The 22,842-nt window shown below is 39.6% G+C and overlaps 1 protein-coding gene across 10 annotated transcripts; it reads right to left on the bottom strand.

Annotated features, from left to right (window-relative positions):
- Positions 1–912: 912 nt before the first annotated feature.
- On the bottom strand, positions 913–22,244 carry CSNK1D (casein kinase 1 delta). Of its 10 annotated transcripts, XR_005826074.1 has the most exons (11): positions 21,917–22,243; positions 17,188–17,298; positions 15,224–15,372; positions 14,506–14,734; positions 13,961–14,131; positions 12,164–12,312; positions 11,431–11,602; positions 10,928–11,067; positions 5,613–5,679; positions 3,944–4,006; positions 1,640–3,796 (listed from the first exon to the last, which is right to left on the bottom strand). XR_005826074.1 is itself a non-coding variant. In XM_040582308.1 (10 exons), the coding sequence occupies exons 1-9, from the start codon at positions 21,990–21,992 to the stop codon at positions 5,647–5,649; spliced, it is 1,230 nt and encodes a 409-aa protein (XP_040438242.1). In that variant the 5' UTR covers positions 21,993–22,243; the 3' UTR covers positions 913–1,563; positions 5,613–5,646. The 10 variants fall into 10 exon arrangements, 7 of the variants coding, with proteins under 7 accessions (XP_040438242.1, XP_040438240.1, XP_040438241.1 ...); XM_040582308.1 differs by lacking the exons at positions 1,640–3,796; positions 3,944–4,006 and adding an exon at positions 913–1,563; XR_005826075.1 differs by lacking the exon at positions 11,431–11,602.
- Positions 22,245–22,842: the final 598 nt, after the last annotated feature.

Genomic DNA, 22,842 nt, shown 5'->3' on the forward strand with positions numbered 1-22,842 from the left:
CAGCATGCAATGGTTTCATCAAAAGAACTGAAGCATACTAGTCTTAATAAGATTAAACAGGAAAAAGCTACCAATGTCTGAGAAAAAGTCATGAAGTGTTACTCCTGTGCAAACATTTCCTGATAAAGTTGGTAGGATTTTGCTGTGAAACAGATTCTTACTGAAGATCAGGCCTCTGAGCACTCTCCTGATACAAAGCTACTGAATGATGCAAATAGTCCACATAATTCAGGTTCATGTCATCATTTAAACCTAGACATATACATGTAATGCCAATAATTGTCACCTGAATGAACCAGAGGGAAGTGTACTGTTTTTAATAATGAAGCACTGCATTCTTTAACAGCAAAACCTTTTTATTATTAACCTGTCTCATCCAGTGAATTTTAGAAGCTACTTTACTGTAGGATTAAGTTCATGGTAGACTGCACTTCCTCACAACAATCTAGATTTCTGACCAGGTGGCTCAACACTATTAAAAAACCCCAGCAACGCTGTTTGTTTTCACTTAGTATTTTATACACATGAAGTGCTGCTTTTGTAAAGCAACAGTTAAAGAACAAAATAAATACCTTTTTATTTCATTCTTTTACAAAGAGAAAATAAATATTCTTGAAATGAACATGTACACTTTAGCTAATGATCTACTTACAATTAATTGTAAAGATTCTTGTTGAGAAATTCAATTGCTGAAAGTGTTGCCTTTGACAGATTTACAGAAGAGCTGCCACTCTGAGGTCTGGAAGGTGGGGAAACAAAGACAACAAATAGCTGTGCGTGTAATATTTTTCCCCACTGGAGAATGAAGGATGAGATGCCTCTGAGTTCTACACGCCTTCCCCTTCAAGGGAGATTTTGAGTTCCTTCATGATGTTAACATGGAATTAACATGGACTCCTTACATGCTTTTACTTAATATCTCTCTCAAAGCGTAGGATTTATTTTCAATTGTTTTCAATGTACTTGGACCACAAAGAATTCAGGGACTCTGCAACCATCAATATTATGTAAAACAGCAGCACACATAAAAGCACATAGCCAGTTCTAAATGAAATCTGTGAGGATCAATTAAATATCATTCCAACTTTTCAAGGCCTGCTAATGAGAAAAACAGAGGATTCCTGAAGGTGCATTCGCCTTCAGATTATGAATAGAGTTTTGAGAATTGCACAGCAAAAGCCATGACTTTTATTATACAGTGTGTTGTGGGTAGAACTTCGTATTTTTCTTGCTTTTATCCTAGCTCCCATAACTGATCAAGTCTGAATAGCAGTTCTCCTCCCACACTTCCTACCAATACAATGTATTATTTGATAAGAGAAAGCATTTGTAGAAAAGACTTCTAGAAAAGAAGCAATATCCAAACAAAAACATTTACCTTTAAAGAGACAAAAGAACATGATGTCTGTGAGTAAAGCAATGAATGCCTTCTCTTTCTTCCTGTATACCCTAACTGCTGCATTCTGACCATGACTACCAAAATCCTTCAGTGAAAGCTTTAGCACCGTGACAATGTCTTCAAATGTTTGCAACTGACAATGCTCTTTGTAGGTACAGAAACCCCTTAAAAAGAAAAAAAAAAGTTACACCAAGTAAAGAGTAAGGATTCATTGTAAGTAAGTTACACCAAAGAAGAATAGAAGTTATTATGAATGTATTTACACAATTGTTAAAGTACACAAATACAGTGGTAGTACAAATGAAGTGCTCTGAGATACTGGTTTCCAATACACAGGTTTATATAGACAGTCTATTTTCCACATGATGGAATTTAACTATTATGAAGGACAAAAACTGCCTACAAGTGAGTACAATTCTAGAAGTCTGCAGTCAACTTTTAAGTATAGCACAGCAATCTAATTTTCCAGATACAGACAGAATAAAGAGGCTGCCTTTGTAAGTCCCTCTAACAGTACATTATTAACGACAGATATTTACAAGGAAAGCACAGTGAAGTGTAAAACTGTTCAAATGGTAGTGCACATGCCTAAAATACTGAAGTTTATAGTAACTGAGGAAATAATTATCTTATGCAAACTTATCCATGGATCAAACTCGTAAGCTTTTCCACTACACTCTTCCCAAACACCGCTTTCCCCAAGTCAGACCCAGAGTACACACAAGCAAGTAGCTAATGTTCTGAAAACATCCAAAGAAGAGTGACTAATAATATGTGGACCTTCGAGAGGGGCAAAACAGAATTCATAGACACTAAACCAATAAAAATTACTTTTCATAAAACTTTGAAGACCAGTAGGCCTTTAAAAAAAATTTGGTTTTCAAGCAGGGAAGAATTTCTCAAAATACCTAACTGTTCAAACAAAATCTCTCTATATACTTTCCATTTCCAACGTGGAACTTCCCATTACTTCAGTCACACTAGTATAAACAGTACTTCTGATACAGTTCTGAGTACTTTTTATTTTATGAGATCATTTAAAGTAACAAACAATGCGAAGAATCTCCCATATTCCATAACCAACAGGTGCTAACAACACCTGCAACGTTTTTTTTGGACAACCTAAGCACATCGAGTCATCCGTTCCTAGCTACTCAGGTTGAATAGTTAAGAATTAAATACGGTATGTACCTGAATTGTGAAAATTCTCAGGACTTCACAGCAAGAATAGGTTGATTTGGTTTTGTTTGGGTTTGGTTTTTTTGGGTTTTTTTGTTTGTTTTTGATAAGAATTCCTTTTTTGAGTCGTGGCATGAAACAGAAGGCCTGAATCAACTTATTTATTTTTAAACATAGATGCTGGATGAAACACTCAAATTCACTGAAGACTCAGTAGCAATGTGTATTTTCCACTTGCAATGCCCTCCAAGCTAACCAGCCTCAGAGTGCAGGAAATACAATTTTACCAATAAAAACAATGTTTGAAACTATCCATTTACCCAAACTAAGCAGAGAGATAAGACAAGCTTTCAAATTCTAAATCCCTCAGATGCCAGTCTTTCACTTTGTCCTTCATATTCTTTACAAAACAAGAAATCCATTATCACCTTCTTTACTAAAGTCTCTTCTGCAGGGTATTTAGTTCTCTTTTATGAAAAAGAATGAATACTAAAAATCCCTTTGTGTTACACAGAAAGTTAAATGTGAATGAAGACAGCAAACAGCAAAGTAAAATTCTAAGAGTTTTAAAAATTTCATGAGGAAACAATCTCAGAATGGGACCACACAAATAAGTAAACAGTTTAAATAAAGTCAGATAATTTTGATTCATTTACATGTTCCCTGCCAGACTATTTTTTTAAAACAAGAAATTTCAAGTAATTGTCTTTAGTTTATGTTTATATTCTACATTTTTGAATCAGACAAAAGCAAGAGTTCCTTACAGAGAATTAAGCCAATAATTTTAGCAAAATGATACAAAAAACTTTCTTAAACCAAGTAAAAGATTTATAGTTACAGTAGAATAATAAAAAGGGGGTAAAGTCTGCCGCCTGTGGAGGGAAAACTGAAATGGCCATCCGAAAACAGGCGGTCAACTCTGTAAACCGTCTTTCTTTTCCAGCCCTGTTACCACAGGGTTCTCTTAAGGTCATTGGGTTTCTGGCAAAAGCGTCCTGTAATGGCAGCTGCTGGAGTCTGTCCATGTTCCTCCAAGTGCTTTTTAAGTCACATGGAGAACTCCAATTGTAACGTTTCCGCTCTAGTTTAGGGTATTTTTGCTAGTAAAGCCATTGGTAACATAGGAGATCAGCCATGCATTATCTGCCCTCCATGGCAAAATAATTTTCATCGGTGCACAGCAGACTGGAGAACACTGGTAGTTACCCGAGCAGGAATCTACCAAAGCCAAAAAACAAGACAACATCAGCACATATCCTTACAGTCAACAAACAAGTGGCTCTCAACGTACTTTTAAATAATTGGCTGCCGAAAGTAAGGGAGTAAATTTAAAATCCAACAAGCTATACGATGTTTCACACCCACCTGCAGCTACATGAAGTTCCCTGTATTTTCCTCCTTTATTAGAAGTTAACATGGAAAATTCACCTTTCCAGCCATAGGGGGTGTTTTGAAGAAAAGTCAAGACAGCGTAAACATGCACAGAGGAAAAAAACAAACCAGAGGAAAACACTACCTATGTCTAGAAATGGACTCGATGAATAATTAATTATGGGGGAAAAATGTCCAAATAAGAGGGCCAAAAAAATTTCATTATTTTCAATGGCTTTTCTTTTTTCATGGGACATTGTGTTGTTGCAAGACACTTCATTATTTCCAGCTCGACCCATTTCAGTAAGTGCAATGTTATTTCAGTAACACTTTCACATGCAAGTGAAAAATAACCACATATCACTGCAATTTTAAGAAGTGAGAAATGTCTAAGCAGTTGAATCAGTATTCAGTATTAATTTCAGTTGTAAACAGCTACAAATAGTAAAGCACACAGCAAAGGCCAACCAACGCAGACACAACCCTGAGCAGACCCGAATGTGCATGTCTCCAGCACACAAGCTTTCCAATGCAAAGCTTTGAGTTTCCTTTTTAATTATTTTTTATTTTTGATTACAGTCTAACAATTGGACTTTAAAGTGTTTAAGCTGCCATTTACAATCGGATCTTTTTTAAGGTTACAAACTGTTTATGAAGCAGCTTGTGCACAGTCAGCCAAGCACACAAAGCAGGAGGGGAAAACGGAAGAGGAATGCAGGATTCTTCACCAACTAGAGATACAGAATTAGTGCAAGCTTAAGTTTTATAGAGAAAGTGAGGCAGCAGACAGAGCTATACAACAGAATTTATTAAGGAACAGAAAAATCTCACAGCCTTTTTAAATGAGAAGCAAAGCAAAGAAGCTCCTGAAATACTTAAGAAAGCATCCTTCAGCCATTAAGGTTCAGATTCCAACTGAAACTTATTTCCCTGATTAAACCTCTTATTGCCAAAAGCAGAACAGACTAAAAAGCCAAAAGCTGCACACAGAAAGGCAGAAACTTCTACCGCACTGAACAGTGGAAAGGAGTTCTAAATACCCAAATCAAAGCCTGTCTACCACCAAGATGCTCATATTCAAACTAATCTCATTAGTATGTGAATATTTTTAAAATACAGATCTGAGTATTTTTAAAATGACAGCTCATAAGGAACAGAGAAGAATATAAACACTGAAAAATGGATACAGCTGTGGTAGAACATTCCATTCATGACAAGACAGAGCCTCATTTGAGTAATATAGTCAATTTAGTCTTCCTAAAAGCATTTTGGTTTTACAATTCTGAAGCAGATCTGGTTTTGAATGGATGACATATTGCTGCATGAACATCCCTGGAAAGACATGTAATTCTCAAAAAGCTAAAATTTTGACTTGGTTATTTTATTTTATTGTTGATGCTTGAACAATTTTAGGGACTTTTTAAGCTGCTCTTTTTGTCAATTCTGCTTAAGAGTCCAAGTGGAACAGCAGCAATAGTTCCAGCTTTTGGAAGGACACTTACTTTTAAGTCAAGAGAATAACCAAAGCTCCCTCAAGCACCTGACCAGAAGGCACAGGTACAACTATGAGATAACGTAAGGAGAAGAAGCAAAGTCGGACGTTTCCAAAGATTATTTTTCCCCACCCCTTCCAAAGTTTTGGTGTCTAATGAGAAGCACTCACCCAGTGCTGCCTTCCAACGAAAGGAGACGAGCAGCTACTTGCCATGGTGTTCGAAAGGAATGCTATTCTGAGGTAGGGGAAAAGACAGCAATTTGTAACAGTTCCACTGCCCCAATATATTAAGATGTCTAACAAATATCCAACCTAAACCTGTAGTAGCAAACATATTTTTCGAGGAGCTTTGATTTCAGACTTCTAAAAGACATTTCTATCAATTTAAGAGATACGTAAAAGGAACAAATCATTATTCCTCAAAGAAAGCTGACAGGGTCAGAAGAACAATGCAGAATATGATGCCTATTAAAAGATAGATATATGGAGAAAGATTTGCTCATGAGGAGATGGAAAATGCAGGGGCATTGGAAGTATGTTGCTTTTCCTCCAGGGAAGCAGCACAACACTTGAGTTGTTCAATGCCATTGTTGGCTACAGTCTTCTAAAAACTTCTCCTGTCAAAGAGTCTTAATCAAATATTTCTTTGTGCAGCATTCCAATTTTTTCTTCCAACTACAGAGAGAATTACCAGTGGGAGTTATGCACAGCTTTGATGGTTGAATGCTGAACATGCCACATTCAGGAAAAAAAATATTAAACAATTTACTGCATATCATGAACAGTCAGATTGAACCTTCTGTGAAGGGAAATGAAGGCTACTCACCCGTAACTAGACTCTTGAGATGATCATTGCTTTCAGGATGCAGTCTGTGTGTGCAACGTGGACTGACAGAATGATTCAAAGTAGTGCCTACTGGAATGAATACTCATGATCTCCTTTACTACATTTCTTAACGTTTATGAAGCCCACGTAAAGGAGACTAACTGAACAATTCACTCACAGACCTTAAGAGCAGAAGGATCTTCTAACAGCTGGTATGATTTTCTGTCCAGCACAGATCACAGCTCTTCATTGCACAGAGACCTGTAACTTAGGCTTACTTTAGACCTGAAGACACCACCTAGAAATGAGTCCAGTTTTGATGCAAAAGCAAAGGGGACAGATGTTCTACTTCTAAAAGAAGTTGTTTCAGTGGCTAACTGCCTTCACTTAGACCTCAGTTCCACTTTTTTTTAAAATGTGAGTGGTTTTAATGTTAAGCAACAGGTTCTTCACATATGTCTTTTGCATAAATGTCAGCTCCTGTTAAAATCAGTTTCTAAAATACTACACCAACTAACTTAAGATGATCTCTTACCTTTCAGACAAACTTGAAAAACGCTGATTTGAAACTCTTGCATTGTACAACCTGTTTTCCCAAGCTCAATCTTTATGCCTCTTCTCTGTGTTACATACCGTTTTCCAACAACTTAAGATTCCGAGAACTGAACTAAGCATAATATTCCGGCATCTGTCTCATTAATGACATGAAATAATGTCTCAATTTCTGTTCATTACTATACCATACATAGATTCAAGGATGAAGTTACTCCCTTTTGTTATGACATCACACCAACCTCTCCACCATTACACCTAATGCCTCCTCAGTCATTGCTTATCACAGACATAGTTCCCACATACAAGACAATGGGCTCCACTCCATCATTCTAATCAGGCTTTGGAGTACTGCAGTAATGCACATTTTATTTGAATAGCTTTACCTGACTGCTCAACTCTCACTAACTTTTATCACCGCCAAACATCTCACAACTTGCAGGTTTGTAGCTGTTGCATTCGCTTCCATATAATCAAGAGAACTACTGAATAATGTGTGACATCAAATTTACATAATTTCCTTATAAACACTGAAGTTTCATGAACCATTTTGAAGACGTGCTAGCTATTACTCCAATGAACCCTCATTACTTAGTGTTACAAAGCACTAGTCTTTCTAATGATAATAATTTAGGTACTGCATGGACAATACCTTGGAGGTGGGGAATATACATGACACTTACTTTGCTATCCTTACCAATTACCATTTCTCTGAGTGTTAAATTTCTCTGGGAGGAACATACTTTCCATAAGAGAATTTTCATTCATATTAGCTACATTCCCAGCCTTAGTTTTCACTTTCAGATCGAACTAATCAGAACTCATTTTTTAAAAAAAGATAAAAATGCGGAGTCATCTTTAAGCACTCTACCTAGAAGTAAGCAGCTTTCATTATTTCTTTGAGTAACTTCTGCAAATCTCCATTGCCCAGAGTTCAACAGGCAGTAGCCCTTCCTCTAGATGACGGAAGGTGGGGATTGCAGATGCAGCATTGCCTTAGCAAACAAATGCATCCAAATAAAATAACAAAACCGATTTATCAAGTTATAAATAAAAAATGTAGTCCTTAACATAAGACATCAGTAGATCCGCATAGCAAACTTTGCTTTCTACCAGGAGTATGGTCTAAGCACTTCCTGAAACAGGAACAGCAGTGGCATGTTTACTTAAGACTTACAAAGGAAACTAACACACTTGGAACAGGAACGGACAAACAGCTGCTGTTCTTTACTGTTCTCCTGGTAAGCTGTTCTTTACTGTTCTCCTGGTAAGCGGTATAGATGATTTTCTATAGTCTTACACTTAGCCAATCAAAATTCTCCTTAATAACCTTGCCACGTGACCTGGATACTTGAGGTTTTCTTGACTAAGAACAAGGTATAAAGACAACGGGACCATGACTTTAATCGGTAACCTGGTCAACATCTAAGGATGCATTGTGATTATGGAAGAATTACTTCAACATTATGAAGACGGTAAGAGCACAAGCTATGAAAACTTGCAACAATTTGAGCCATCTTGCCTGCTATGGAGTAAGCAAGAACTGGGAAAATGAAAAGCAAATTTTCTCTAACGAGCCCAAGGGCAAGTGTTATAAAGTAAAGTCTAAGTAGATCCCTCTTGCCTTCCAAATCTGAGGCCCATGGGAAGCTGTTTAAATTGTACTACAATCGCACACTGTTATTCAGTCACCATGAGAGGAGACCAGCAGCGATTCACTGCCTGGGTAAGAACTAAACGAAGACAACAGACAATGAATGACTGATTAATGAACTCACGAGAAGATCCCGATTAGGCTGCTGTCGGGATGGTAAAGAAGTCAACAGAGTGATCTGATCTCATGCTTGCACCACAGTGTTAAAAAGGGCAGGTATGGAAATGCGCCATTAAGCCAGACTGTACTGTTGGCTCGTACCACAAATTATGTATCTGGGTATTCAAAGACTCCTCAAAAAACCCTGCAGTCCTACACAATCTCAGAGTATTCCCATTTTACAAGTTAGGCAGAACCAAAATGTATCTGCAAACCCACCTGGATTACTCATACTTTACAATGTTTAGGAAAGTGTATGTGCACGCTGAGCACCAAGTCAGTAATACAGCAAAAAAATACGTACTCTCTCCTAACACAGTCAAGTAACACCACTGCACTTATTTCTGTTACTTACATTAATTATTCATCTGACTGGCCACAGACACAAAGTTTCTGTGATTTGCTCAGAATGCCAGAGACAAATACTGGGCACACACACTTTACGCAGAAACCATCTCTACAACTGAGTAAACGTTCAGGGGGAACTCTGTGTCACAGCCTCACAGAACAGCTGAGGTTGTGAGGGGCTCCTGGAGATCATCTAGTCCAATCCCACCACCCAAAGCACAGTCAACTAGAGCAGGCCACTCAGGACAATGTCCAATTGTGTTCTGAGTAACTCAGAAGAGGGAGACTTCACAACCTCTTAGGTTCTATTCCAGTCCTTGCCCACCTTCAGTGTAATAATGGTTTTTCTTATGTCTAAATGGAATTTCTTGTATTTCAATTTCTGCCCACTGTCCATTGTCCATTCACTGGGTATCACTGAGAAGAGTCTGGCTGCACCTTCTTTACATCCTTCTATCAGGGGTTTATGCATATTTACAAGATGCGTAACTATGTGCAGTTCTACTCTCTTAGTTTTCATACCATTTACAAACTTCAGCCGTAAAATACTTCAACACGAGAATTTCTGGTGGCAAGAATTGTACTTCAGTGAACAATTTAAACTGGCAAAAACTGCCACCAAAGCCAACACAGAAAACCTCACCGGCCTCCTACTCCCGTTCAGTCATTTCTGTGCCCGAACTGTTCATCCATTGTGGAAGGACAAACATTTATGCAGCTATATGGTGAAACAATTCATTCAGCTGAAAACCAACCCAAAAAATCCCACTTCACTTTTGTTACAGCAGAATTGTTTCTCCATTTCACCCTCAGTCTTCATTACAGATACCCACCTGGCTTCCATCTAAAAATGCACTCCCTCTAGAGGCAAGACGTCACGTGTAAGAACACATACTATCCCAAATAATTAATTTTGCCAATCAAATGATGAAGCCAAAAGGAACCAATTTAATTTTTATCAATATCCTCCATCAATGAGAAATAAAATGAGTCCACAGCAAAAAGTATGCAGTTAACTCCAGCACAGCATTGAAGTGTGATGGAGAAACCCCTAGGTGACTGCACCAGTCCTCAGAACAGACTGCTCTCCCAGTAATGTTGCAGTATACCTACAGTACAGATGACTCCCCATTCTGCAGGTAAGACTGAAGGCAAGCTGTACAGAGCCAGGCCACACACTACTTATGACAAGTCTGTGTGAATACCCTGAAAAACGGATGTTTCAGCTATAGCTTAAAGAGTTAAAAATGTATTTAAACATTGTCTGTCAGTCTTTAAAAGAAACATTCCTAAAATCTTTGTTAAGTCGCTGTAACCAATGAGGATAATTTCAGTGCTGACTGTGGCTATGAATCACACTCTGTCATTCCTCCTACTGCCGTCCTCTTCAAATGAGCCTTCTGCGGCCTATCCATCATCCACATATGTGGCTTCTTATCTGCTCTGAATTACAGTACTGCACTACAGCATTTCTTCACTTTTACAGTTTTTGGTTCTTCACCAACTATTCCTTGTCTATTCTGCACCCACATTCTCTGCTCTGTTGATTTGGAAACATGACTCATAACTGTCTCTAACTTACTCTTGCTTCCTCATTGATAACAAATACAAGAAATCCAATGAGCAGAGGGGCTAAACACCGTAACTGTAGGTTAAAATGCTGTATCTCTAGGATTGTGCATCACCTCATACACCAATGACTCTATTACTTTGAGCCTTTTCTGCTTATTGCTGCCAAAGTGAAAAAATTTTTTTTCTTTACAGTAGTCTACAGCTACATCACTGTTTTAACTGTTAACATTCAGTTAAAACATCAAGTATTTATACAAGTCAACATCATCTGCAAAACCAGTATGAAAACAAATCAATTAGCTGATATGTTCTTTTGGCAAATTAACTTTATCAAATCACCCTCATTTTCCATTACACAGAAATCTTTTTTACCTGCGAAGTTGACATGCGAGAGGTATCTTGTCGGCCTGTTAAGTCAGATGATGAGATATTTACTGGGGCACCACGATGCAATCTCATACTCACTTTCCTTTCTCGTTCCATACCAGATACTGGCCGAGGAGAGGTATTGGCTGTGAGAAAAGACACATTACATTCTCATAATGAGAAATGGGATTACAACGTGGTCACTGGAAAAACTGTATTCTCAGTGTTTGCATATTAAACTTCCACAGAGTCAAACAAGCAAAATCAAGGCCTTTGCTTTACATTCACAGAAATCTAAGTAGCAATCGGCAGGTAACGAGTATATCCAATTACTTTCAATCTACTGATAAACAAGGGGGAGAAAAAACAAACAAAAACCCCAAACCCTTACCAGAGACAAATACCACTCAGGTATTCTAATTCTAATTTTGAATTTCCAATGACCAGGAACAAACTGCAAAATTAGAGTAGTCTACAAGGTGCATCTATCCAGGTATCTGCTTGCTTACCAGCATGTGAGGTTGGGGTAAGAGGAGTAGGAGGAGCTACATCTTGTGTTCCTCTCAGCCTGCCAGAAGCAGTGGAGGGTAATCCACGCATAGCTGGATTTCGTGTATGTCTCAATCTTTCTTCTCGTTCTCGCCTTTCACGTTCAGCATCTTCAGCCGCTCTGCTTGCACCCTACGGGTCAAGGCTAGTGAACAACTTGGGGGATTACTGAGCTTACAACTACATATTTGGATAAAAATACTGAAAATAAAGAACTGGACAACCCATGAATTGAAATTTGCTAGGGCATGACTTTTGACAAAATTTCTAGGGAACTGCCATAAACTTTGTTCATGCAGCTGCTGGGACAGTCTTCAAAATGCTAATGTACGCATATAATGTTATGGCAGCTGGACACCTCCTCAACAGTTGCAAATGACCTGTGCTGAAGATCAAGGTGGGACCAAACGGTAATTTTGCAACCTAGCCTGGTGATTGCCCTGAAGAAAGTATCTCAGAAGCCTTACACATTTAAAACCCCGTAACTTCAACTTAGCTATCATTCAACATCCACCTCACGGCTCCTATATCTCCTGCTTTTCCTCATTTCATGATCTTTTTTTCTAGACAACAGAGCTCTGAGGAGGAAAAAGAGTCTTACAGTATCAGTTAAGATGCTCAAAACTGACTATATATATAAAAAAACCCCACAGAAAAAATAAATAAATTTAGAGAGCTACATCAGCTACTCACAAATTTCAGCATGTTCCAGTCAAACACATAGTCATAGGAGAACCCTTGTCGGTGGAAGAGGTTTCTGAATAATTGCCTTAGATAGGAATAGTCCGGTTTGTCATCAAAACGCAAAGAACGGCAGAAATTCAAGTATGTGGCAAATTCAGCTGTAATAGAAGAAAGCCAGTTTTTTCCTTCAGCTTCACATTTGCTTTTTGTAATTCTGAATCACAAAAAAACCCCAAACCCAACCTTAAGCCCAACAGCAAATGTCCTAAACATAACAAAAAAAAATAATGAGCTAATACTAGAAATCTACGGAAGGCAACATTGTAGCCCATCTAACAAGTCAATCCTGAATGGGAAATTTCTTGTCTATCACAGAGATCAAAGATCTCATTTGCCAACAGCAGAGAGGATCTATAATATTAAGAGTTCCTTAACCAGCAGGCTGGGGGTGCGTGTGTGTGGAAGAGGAGAGGTTTAAAACTACAGTTCCACAAAGAAAAGGGTTTTTTACCTTTCTTTCCTTTGAATATACTTAAACGCAATTCCTTGCAGGACATGGAATAGCATCTCTTTGTTGTTAAGTCACATGAAGATTCATGTCCGCTGCCTCACAAAACACACAAAAACTAGGGGACCACTATCAATTTCCCATGTAAGTCATGCTACAATTTCAAATTTTCAGACTAGTCTGAACACTTGTTTTTATGTGGCTCATGAAATATTAGTTACACAGCAAAAAAAAGAATATTGTTGTGAATTCAATGCCCCAGAGAAAGCAGCAGTATCAAAATACCAGATTTTAAGTTCAAGTCTTTCCGGCTGAAATGATGTATTAGTAATTTATGTTATGAAAGAATTTCTAACGAAGAGCACAAGAAAAGTTAATTAGTCTTTCCTGCCTGTTAACCCCAGAGAAAAAACACAGTTAATGAACCTAAAGGAACACCTATGAAGGGACAGTTGAAACAGATCAAAGACAGTAAGTTTTCACACAACCCTAACAGAAACCATAGTTCTCATTACCATACCTGGCTGCTGAAGCCAAGAGTGTGGACAGAATAGAGACAGCACTCTTTGTGAAAGATCAGCAATATTCCCTGATGGCAGCTAACATTAACAAGTTTTAAAATTGATTTAAGTACCATTTTGCAGGGCTCAAAACCACCTCATTATTACTGTGGCGTAAATACCAAACTGAGAAACAGAAAAGGTTTGAAGCACGATGCTAGGATATAGGAGGGTTTCTTACACCTCTCACAGATGCTGACCATCAGCAGACCAAACTACGTGAACCTGGAATGACAATTCTCAAGTGAAACAACTGCAATAGGTGCATCTGACTATGCAATCTAATTAATTCAAGAAACAGTATCCACACATATGAAGAAATGGGTAGTTTCTCAAAATGCTATTTGCTGTCAAGAGTTATCCAACCAATGCCAACACATGCACACACAACACAGTGCAAATCAGATGTACTAAGCTACCCTTTGAATTGAGGGCACCTCAATGATTGTTTACTAATAGTTAAGACAAAGTAGAATTACAAATGGTCTATGAACAGAAAGATCCCAGTCTTGAAAGCACAGTATCTTTATCACAGAGATGCCCAATCATGGGCAGGGTTGTGGAAATTTATAAAAAAAAATAAAAGAGAAAAAAAAAAAAAGAGAGAAAAAAGAGAGAGAGAGATAGATAGATATAGAGAGAGAAGTAAAAAAGTCTGGTAGAATTCAGTGTAAAGCAAAAAGAAATCCCACTAAAATATGAACATGTTAGGCCTCGTGCTGCAGAAAAGTAACTTACAAGGATATCCTTTACACAAAACCTCAATGGGTGTAGACATTTTCTTTTCACTGATACGTTCGTATTTCTGCCTCTTTGTTGCTGCTTTCAGTCCCTGCCAGGGGAGGGAGCCCAGGTTAAAATACATCAGTACATAGCCCAAGGACTCCAAGTCATCTCTGCGAGATTGCTCTACAACAGTATAAAAAAGTGGACTCATTAGGTTTCATTTTCTACTGGAAAAACAAAAAGACCGTGCAACAAGACTGTCATAAAAACCCTTTGAAAAACAAGAGATAGCTGAGAGTTACTATGCCCACGATAAACTCATCCAGTACAAGAAAAAGCCTATCATCCTTGCAATTAATAAACAATGTGCTGATTCCTGAGAATTACAATCTGACGAAATCCCACCCAATCAAGAGATAAGAAGCCAAGCACACTGCACTGTTAAGTGCCATAAATAAGGACCATCTTCTATGCCTCATTAAAGCAATATCTACTTGTACTAAAATTATGTGCATCGACACTTTTAAAGTTTCTATTTATTGCTCTCCCCAGCTCACCGATTCCAAGATGAGTGTTGATGGATGCGTAACGGGCAGTTCCTGTTAAGTTTTTATTTTCACGATACGGAATATGTTGGTGAGTTCGAGCGTCTCGATATTTCTTTGCTAATCCAAAGTCTATTATGTAGACAAGGTTGCCTTTCTTCCCAAGGCCCATTAAGAAGTTGTCTGGCTTCACATCTCGGTGGATGAAGTTCTTAGAGTGAATGTATTCAATTCGACTAATCTAGATATAGAGGAAAAAAATAATCACTTGAGAGAGACTAGGCATACACTTTTTTCCTTATAAAAACACCAGCAACACTGTCTTAACGATAAAAGAGGTAATGAAACTTTTTACTGTAAAATATAAGGGCATTAAAGAGAACATAACTTGGGAGACAATACATAAACCTCTCCAGCTCTTTCCCTGTGTCTATTTTACATTTGTTTACAAAAACTTTCTTGGGAGAATTTCTTTTGTCTTTGAGCAGCACAACAGCTAATTTGCAAACAACGCAAGTCTGGTTTTTAAAAATCAATTTAGACTTTGCAATAATTTTTGATAGGGCACTTTGTATTTAAGAGAAAAAAAAACCGATTTTGAGTCTTTTCTTTATTGATACAGGCCTATTCACCTCTACATTACAGAAACAACGTACTTGGTTCTGATCTCTCAAGAAATTTTAAGATTCCAACATACTGCACTGTCAAGACCAACAAAGCAGTTTCCTACCATTTGGTCAGCGAGTAATAGGACTGTCTTGAGACTAAATTTCCTTGAACAAAAATTGAAGAGATCTTCAAGACTCGGTCCCAACAGCTCCATCACCATTACATTGTAGTCCCCTTCAGCTCCACACCACTTAATTGTGGGAATGCCCACTAGAAAAAACGAAACAGTTTATTCAGTATAACAATTTGATTTATACACAAATCTTCAAGGCTCCTAAGATGAATTCTAAGAGGGTCACGACTGTGATGTTTGCGCTCACAGGGAAGCTTAATATTTTATGCAACCTTCAGCCATTCCAAAATGAAAAATTTGATCATTTCACTGCAGAACCAATATAAAATTACAGCAACAGAGGTCTAGCCTTTTTCCTCCTCCCCAGAAACCTCCCAAACTTTGTGCTTGGCTTGTAGCTTGAACATATTTAGTGTTTTTTGCTGGATTTGAACCTTAAGCATTTTACAAGTATTAATACTCATGTAGTCTCCAAGATGGCAATAAGGAGCAAACTGGAAGTCTGAAAATGAAGACACTGACAAACCACCAAATATTATTACTGAAGAAGGCCTTAGAAATTAACTTCTTCATTTCAAAACCTACAAGATCACCATAAAATACATCTCTCTCCCATTTCAATTTGCAATGATTTATGACCCTTACTTTGCACTCATCTTTCTTCCTGTTCTGGTCTATTTGCTGGTTGGTGAATCTCTACCAAAGTAGAGCTGTTTATGAGACACATTATACAATCAGCTTGAAAGTGCTGAAACTAGCCCTGCTTTTTGGAGAAACTCAGGAATGTTATTTCACACAAAACTGTAGAATTGCTCAAATATTTTGAATTAAACCTGTATGTAAGTAGCCTTATTCGGAATCTCAAATGCCTTTACTTTGAGTTAATTTTATGCATTTTGGAAGTGAAATGGCATAATTTGCCCATTTTAAACTCTTAACTCTACTTGATATGCATTATTTTTTCCTGAATTCCCTTCACAGAGAAATCCTTATTCAGGTGGAAACTTAACCTTCTGGCCCATGCCTCCGCTGCATTCCCCCTCAGAAAGAACCCGCCATCGTGGCCTTAGTAAGCCCATAAAGGAAGCATTTAACTCTACGAAGACTCTTCAGGTTACACGCAGGCAGCAATTGAATGAGGCAGGAATTAAAAAGTAACTAAATGCAAATTATGCATTATCATCCATTTCTAGATGTATGATTTTGCATTTGAGAATGCATCTGCATTTCAGATACAGTGTGGAATATAGTCTTTACGTAAAGTATAGCCTCATTTAGGAAGAATTCAAGGGACTATGAAATAAAAGCAAAACTTAACTAAGTTTATGCCCCAGCACTGCATGGGAATCTTAGATTTCCAGAATTCCAGAATACATGAGTGAGTTATCCTAGCAGAGAACCATGCAGTAGCTACAAAGATGTGCTACTCCTGTTCTCTAATAATGCCATCTTATCTTTAGAATTCCCATAGGAAGGAAATATTTTTAACTCACAGAAGAATACTAACATATATAATAAAAAGTAACCTGAGTTTACTAAATTTAGAATTGTGCTACTATAATAAGCAGTCAGGTTAAACACTCCAGAACAGTGATTATCATCTTTCACTGACCCATGAAAAACAAAAGTCAATCAGTGTACTGCCAATTGGTTGTACGGGACCAAACTTTGTTCCATATATTGCTTGAGGTTTTCACATTTTAATATTCTGGGACCCTGAGCAACACTGGGAAGAACTTAGTGGTTACCACGAAGTCTGGTAGCCATGGATTAAGAACTGCTCCTCTACATCCCTTGTAGAAGAGCTGAGGTACTGCTCTTCACCTACCCTGCCACCTTTTCCCTTTCTCCTTTTATGTCAAAAGAGATCATAACCATTAAACACTTACAGGTCACACATACATCAAAGACATAAAACCAGTAAAATCTCAGAAGGAAAATAATTTGCTTGCCTCCACCCTGCATCATTTTGTAGATTTTACTCTCGATGTGGAGCTGAGGATGTTTGGTTTTCACACATTCCAACTTAATTGCAACCTCCTCTCCAGCAGCAATATCAGTTCCTAAAACCAGAATAATTGAAAACATTGGTCATCACATTTTGGAGATGCATTTCCTTTGTCAAGACTGAAATAAAACAAGTATCAACAAACTACTTCTCAATGGCAAACACCCAGAGATTACGAAGTACTTTCAGCCATGATTGCCTAAAAATTCTTCTGAAGTCTTACAAATTCTTTCTAACAGACTAGAAGTTTAAAGGACAATATTAGACCTTGTCGCACAGGAAGCCAAAACTGTTGCTATCCCTTTCAAAAAAAAAACACCCCCGTGCATCTTCTGAAGGGCACCTTTCCACTTCTAGTTTGCTGTGGAAGTGCTCAGGATGAATGTTTACAGGTGTGGCATGTAATCCTGCCAACCTAAGAAATGCTAGTAATTCAGATCACCTCCTCTTATGCCTTGGAAACAGACTACAACTTCCCTAAATCTCAATATACTCCAGACGTATTCTGACCTTATGATTCTATCCAGCTGGGAGGCAGATTATCCGGAATACAGAATTACATACAGTCCTCTCAAAAAAACATTTTAAAAATATAATTAAATTCTTGTTTCAGCATTCAGGTGACCAAGAAATTGGCTTACCTGTTCACTTTCAAAGTTTAAACATACATAGGGTAAAAGTGACATTCTTAAAAAAACCCGCTGTGTCAAGAAAATACATGCTCTCACAGCCAAGCAACTTAGGAAGCAGGATTTGGCTAAAGGAGACGTGTGATACTTTTTAGACATATTGCTGAGCATCTCTACTTCCAGAATTCGGCTTTCTTCTGTGTTGCCTCATGGTTTAGGATCACGTGAAGTACATCACCTGCTGTTTGTTCTGATCCCCACTCTTAAAAGCTTAGCTTGAGGTCTGCTAGTTTTTGTTTGGAAAGAAACAGGAAACTAAGTCTGTACTCGCTTTCTGCACGAGGTTCAAGATTTCATAGACTTCTACCCTACCTCGCTTTCCCTTTACTCTTTTCAAAGTTCAAAAACTCTTCTTGTTTATTGTACAGAAGTAATTTTTAATTACCCGTAATTATTCATTTCACTGATCTGTACCTTTTCCAGCTCCGTAATGCCCTTTTTTGAGTCACACAAAGCACCTGACAGAGGTGCACAATTACAATTTTTTTCCTGCTTTCCTGTTTTTTCCACATATGTTTCTTTGACCATTACAGAGTACTGAACTACTGTATTCACTTAACTACTATAACTGCAAAATCTTGTTTCTGAGGTTAAGGAGCTACTTCAGTGCTTTACAGCCTTGTCTATAAAGTCAGGCTAACCAAGCCTAACAAAGTCAGGCTAATGCCACACACCTCAAAATGGGCACAACTCTTCACAAGGAACTGGAACTAAGAGTGCATGGAATTATCTGTGAGTTCATGCAAGATTACGCTGCTTTCTGCCCCCAGTTAATAAAATGTCTTATGTCTTTTTGTGTGCATGCAGAACATGGTCTCAACCGAGCAGGTCGTTTCTTGGGATAGTTATTCTTCCCAATAAGCCTTTATCACCTAAGATAGCCAAGATCCTTAGTCTAAACTCCACTTTTGTATAAACCCTCCCCTTCAAGACAAGAGATTTCATATTAAAAGAATGAAATTAAAATATTTTAGTCCAGCAAAACTGATGAGGGGGGAACGAAATTACAAATCATTCTTCCAAGCAATCCAGTCCTTGTCCCCAAATAGGGACTTCTGTCCCCACTTAAACCTTGGGACAAAATTTCTAAAATAACTCTGTAGCCACCAAAAGCTTAGCTTCCTTTAAGGAAAACATACTAATATTCGAGACGTAGCAAGAAGCAGTACTACGAGAGGAATTAAATTAGATATATTAAATTTAATTAAAAAGTAGTAACAAGCAGTATAATGAGAAGTCACCTTTTGTAAGTGAAAAAGAGTTGAGAGTTGTGAAAGTAATTTCTTTTAAACTGCAAAATCCTCTACTGTAAGGAAAGCCTTGAAAATTATTTTGATTAGTTTACAACCTAGAATTCATTCTTAAGAGAAAAATATACATAATGCAAAAATAATGAAAACACACGAGCTGCAACGCCTTTGTGACTCATATCTATTTGAACTCACGGACTGAGCAACAAAACAAATACTCTGATCCCTGCCCTTGTCCATCTTATACAGTATTCAGAATACCCAGGAATCCATTTATTTTGTATCTTCCTCTGGAGGGTAACTTCAAAAGATGTAGCTACACTAAATTCCTAAATTTTATTATTTTTTAAAATTTTTTTTTAAGTTGTACACACTCCTTTATTTACAATATCGACTTACATTTCAGAATCCTGCCCCACAGACCCTGCCATTCTAAGCAAGCAAAGCTGGAGCCATTCAAAATTCCAGAAGATGGTATGAGGACAAAACGAAAGAGGTAGGAGAATAAGAAAGAATAAGAAAGAGCTATGTTAGTAACAATGAGAGTCACTGGCTCCATATTCCAACGAACTGACTGACTGACTGAAAGTCCACGCCCCCTACTCTGAAACATCTTCAACACCCTACTAGCTGCATTAAAAAAAAAACAAACACAAAAATAGGGGGACCGGAAACAGGGAAAAATAATTACATCTTCCCTTTCAAAGCATAAAACTGAGCTGGAAATCTACACTGAATTAATCTACAGATTCACTAAGGTCTATCAGAAGGCACGTGTACTTAAGAATTTTAAGTTACTTCAAGGCACCTATGTCCTACCGTACAGTCCGAACAACCAAGCAGAAACTGTTTATTTAAAAAAAAAACCACACCAACATTTCATTACCAGAAAAACCATAGATTTTTAAACACCTCTGTTTTACCATATAATGGTAGGCAAACCAAATGGGCCTCTACAAAAGGCTTCAGGTCTTGACAGACAGTAATTTCCCATGGAAAAAGAAACTCATGCCATTAGCTGGATCTTCCAGGCTTAAAATTCTCTGCTAGCTACTGGCTCAGGCATGACATTTGCAGCAAGCCCTAAAAGTAAATCAACCTGGCTACTTAGAGATAAAAAGAGGTCAGAAACGAAGGATGAGGAATCCTTGTGCAAAATGCAGCATGGCAGTAGTACTAACACACAGAGAAATATTTCCTGTGCGACTTTTGGTGTGGCCTGTACACACGCAAAGATAAAAGTGACAAATAAAAAAACGTTCAATTTACTTACGCTTTGAATTTATACTATAATATAAACAGACTTACCAGAGCAGTAGTCAAATGCTGAAGTAGGAGTTTCTCACATCATCTAAGATTCTTCAGATTTTAACTGCTGTCTTAGTCTCCACCCAAAATCCCAACGGTAGCTAGTAAGGATTTTTGCACAAGCTTTGCCACCACCTTTCCCACAACAGCCTTCAATCTTTTATGCAAGCATTGCAGAGAGAAGGAATCATGTTCTCTGCCTCTAGACAACCACACACCTTCAGCTAGAAGCATGGATTTTTCATCACGTATATGATCTATATTACAGACAACCAGTATTTCACTATCTGTAAACAAGCAGCTTTAGCTAACAAATTATTTTGGAATGCCAGCTGTGCACTGGAAGAACCTCTCATACTGCCTACACTGCCAAACATAACATACGCATTAGCTAGTGAGGTCGGTTTTACCCTCCAGACGTTTGCAGTTAACCTACCTTAGCCCCTGCAAGTTCCACCTCTTCCCCCTTTCTGACTTGTTTTTCATAAGTTGCCACAATTTTCAAAAGCAGAGTACTCATTTCTATGTCGTAGAACTCATATTTCTCTGGATTTAACCCATTCCTTATGGTTTGAGAGTTTGCAGAATATATCGAGTATTTTAAAAATACCTGCTGTCAAAGCCTGTCATACCCACCACTGCTTGTCATAACTATAAGCCGTGGAGACATTATGACAGAGCTACACAAGCCGACAGGCAAGACAATGCCAATCCTGCAAATTTTACAGTTGTACAGAAATCATGGTAGGAGAATAAGGTATATGCAGTAAGACATCGGGGCAACGTCCAAGCAACAGGATAGCCAAACTATGATAATTCCTTGAAGGATCTGAGGGGTTTTTCAACTGCAACCCAGTCATCCATAGTTGTGTAATTCTTTTTTTTTTAGGCCTCGGAGAAGAAACAAAGATTCCTGTGACAGCTATTTTTCCTAGTCCACTGCTGTAATATTAAACCCTGCTGCACAGGTTTATTTCCCAAAACATTTTTCTTAACGTGGTAGTTTGCTTTGTTCGTTTTTTTCCTTCCCCCCCCACCCCCCCCAAATGAGGAGATTTATACCCTTATTCCTGTTTTACAGACGAGAAGATTAACAGTGCCCAAGGTCACAAGCAACAACGGGAAGAGGCAGCTAAACAAGCCAGAATTCCCGATTTCCCCACTGTCCAAATTAGGACATGATGTCAAGGAAATACTAAATTGATGTTGCAGGGCCCCCCTGGCGAGGTACTCCGTACCGGAGGGTGTTTCGGGGCAGCAGCGCAGCCTGGGCCCCGCCGGGGTGAGCCGAGGTTTCGCGGGCGCCGCCAGGCCGGCCTTGCCGGGGCTGAGAGCGGGCCCGACAGGGAGCGGCGGCCAGCGCGGCCCGGCCCCAGCGCTCTCCAGGGGCCCGCCGGGAAGGGCCCCGGCGAGCCGCCCGCCTTACCGAGGTAGATGTCCCCGAAGGAGCCGCTCCCGATCTTTCGGCCCAGCCGGTACCGGTTCCCAACCCTCAGCTCCATGGCGGCCGCTCGGTTCGTTCGCGGCCCGGTTCTGTCACTATGCCCGGCCTGCCAGCTCGCGCTCTGCCGCCTCACAGCTCTACAGCTCCCACCGCCATCGCGGCTCTGGTCCCGCCACTCGATATTAGCGAGACGGGCAGAACTGCCGCCGCCGCTCCCGGGAAGGATGGACGCGGATTCCCCCCCTCAGATCGGCACCTCAGCCGCCCCGGCCCCGAGCCGCCATGCTGGTGACCTCACTTCCTTAGCAACGGGGGCGGGGCGCGCTGCTGGGGCGCCCGGGCGCGGCCCCGCCTCACGCGCCTGGCGTCTTCGCGCGCCCGCGGGGACGGGCTGCTCGCGGCGCACTGGCCATCACTCTCGGTGCCGGGAGCGGGGCCGCATCTGCGTGGGCAGCTGTCGTGCTGCCGGCCGAGGAGGCTCGCATGGCCGAGGGGCGCTCAGCGACCGGGCCTGAGGCGTGACCCCGTGCATTTCAGGGGAAACCCGTGTGGTTCCCGGTGGGGAGAAGCGCTGGGGCCTCCGCTGCCCGCTGCGGGGAGCGGGAACTGTCTGTCCCGGCTGCAGCGGAAGAGGAGTGCAGAGAAAATACGTTTCTGTTTGCACGTTTTCGCCTTTTCTGGAGACAGCGCCCCTTGAGAGCACCTCCTTGGTGGGGCAGCGGCGTCTTCCACTGGATGGCTCGAGGTCACGTCTCTTCATGGAACGCGCGGCCTGTGCCTGCGGGCGGGGAGGCAGGTTTCAAAGCCGGGAGCAGGCCGGCCTGCAGGGCAGCGGGCTGCGATGTGAGTGGGCTGGTGGCACCGAGGGGTGTGTGGCAGAGGGAGGGTCTCAGCTGGTGTCTAGGCAA

This window comes from Falco naumanni, chromosome 1 (genome assembly GCF_017639655.2).
Source record: "Falco naumanni isolate bFalNau1 chromosome 1, bFalNau1.pat, whole genome shotgun sequence".
NCBI classification, from domain to species: Eukaryota; Metazoa; Chordata; class Aves; order Falconiformes; family Falconidae; genus Falco; species Falco naumanni.

Bases quoted from the DNA above. Each gene is read 5' to 3' on its own strand.
- CSNK1D (XM_040582305.1), bottom strand. From the start codon at position 21,992: ATGGAGCTGAGGGTTGGGAACCGGTACCGGCTGGGCCGAAAGATCGGG. The intron at 11,603-12,163 runs GTGAGTAGCTGA...CTTGACCCGTAG, and splicing joins ACTGGAACATGCTGAAATTT to GGTGCAAGCAGAGCGGCTGA. The intron at 3,797-10,927 runs GTAAAAAAGATT...TGGCTTTGGTAG, and splicing joins CTCGCATGTCAACTTCGCAG to ATTCCTGCTCGGGTAACTAC.